The sequence below is a fragment of the Etheostoma spectabile genome, chromosome 9 (genome assembly GCF_008692095.1).
Source record: "Etheostoma spectabile isolate EspeVRDwgs_2016 chromosome 9, UIUC_Espe_1.0, whole genome shotgun sequence".
Lineage (NCBI taxonomy): Eukaryota > Metazoa > Chordata > Actinopteri > Perciformes > Percidae > Etheostoma > Etheostoma spectabile.
In genome coordinates, this window is record NC_045741.1 from 606,763 (window position 1) to 607,931 (window position 1,169).

Genomic DNA, 1,169 nt, shown 5'->3' on the forward strand with positions numbered 1-1,169 from the left:
AATATAGGTACACCTACATGTAGGCCTAAGAGATTGCTATATAAGCCTGTATATTACTACTAGGAGTATAAATACGTCAAGGATGTATAAATTAATTAAACTTCAGCTGGAGTCCGATTAAATCCGGCAACACTGTTTACCGCATCAGTGATATCTTTCTATTCCACATTCTTTCTACAGCCTAATACCAGTTTTTAAGTTACCAAATAGGACAGACTTTACTGCAATTAAACGGAGATGTCAGGGTGTGTTGTTTCAAGACATAAAATGTTAACCTATTCTTAAAGACAAAGTGCATCAACATTAACTTTGACTCAATTAAAAACAGGAATTCATATACTATTCATATATATAGTGAATTTCCCATTTTATGGACATGAGCTGCTCTGACAAATATAGATCTGATAAGCAAGAATAACAGAGGAGTAAAGCACTTTTTTTTCCGACCAATAGCCGACCCTCGTTAAACAATCATTAACTGTTAACCACCAAGCAAGCAACGGAGTCCCAGTTCACCCAACCATGAGGCTCAGACTTACTTCACGGCTGCATCCAGTGGACATTGGGGGTAAGACAGGTACAATCAAAATACTTCCACAAACTTGACTTAAGAAGACAAAAGTTAAATGATATAGCCAATTTGTGCCTTCTCTGAATCAGAATCATCATAAATACTACATGCAAATGTGTCCATTCAAACCACAAAGAGATTGAATACTCACAGACTGTGGGTTCATCTTTCCTGTCATCAAGGCCAACAAGTCTGTATCTGACATGGCAATGGTACAATCTGCTTTCTTAGCTGCAGGGCAGAGACACAAGAGATGCGCTTAGTTAAAAAACAGAAACATGCATTAAAGGGATATTTATTTAGTGACTTGCAGGTCTTTGAATGTGTAAAGGCAAAAATAAATACAAATGTCTAATAAAGCACACACAGACTAAGCAGAAAAAACAGTATGCACAGACCTTGAATTTTAAACTGTATTTCCACATATAGTTACAAAGGCTTACAAAGGTCTTCATATCCTTTGAACTTTTACACATTTTGTCATGTTACAACCACAAATGCAAATCTATTTCATTGGGATTTTATGCGATAGACCAACACAAGGCGGTGCATAATTTTATTTTGGAAGGAAAATGATACATGGTTTTCAATTTTTTTT

The 1,169-nt window shown here is 35.8% G+C and overlaps 1 protein-coding gene across 1 annotated transcript in view; it reads right to left on the bottom strand.

Moving 5' to 3' along the window:
• The window catches only part of scp2b (sterol carrier protein 2b), a 67,510-nt gene that overhangs the window by 12,689 nt on the left and 53,652 nt on the right, over positions 1-1,169 (bottom strand). Inside the window, exon 4 of the mRNA XM_032525501.1 lies at positions 723-802. Within this exon, the coding sequence (XP_032381392.1) occupies positions 723-802 (80 nt within the window). The remainder of the gene's footprint in view (positions 1-722; positions 803-1,169) is intronic.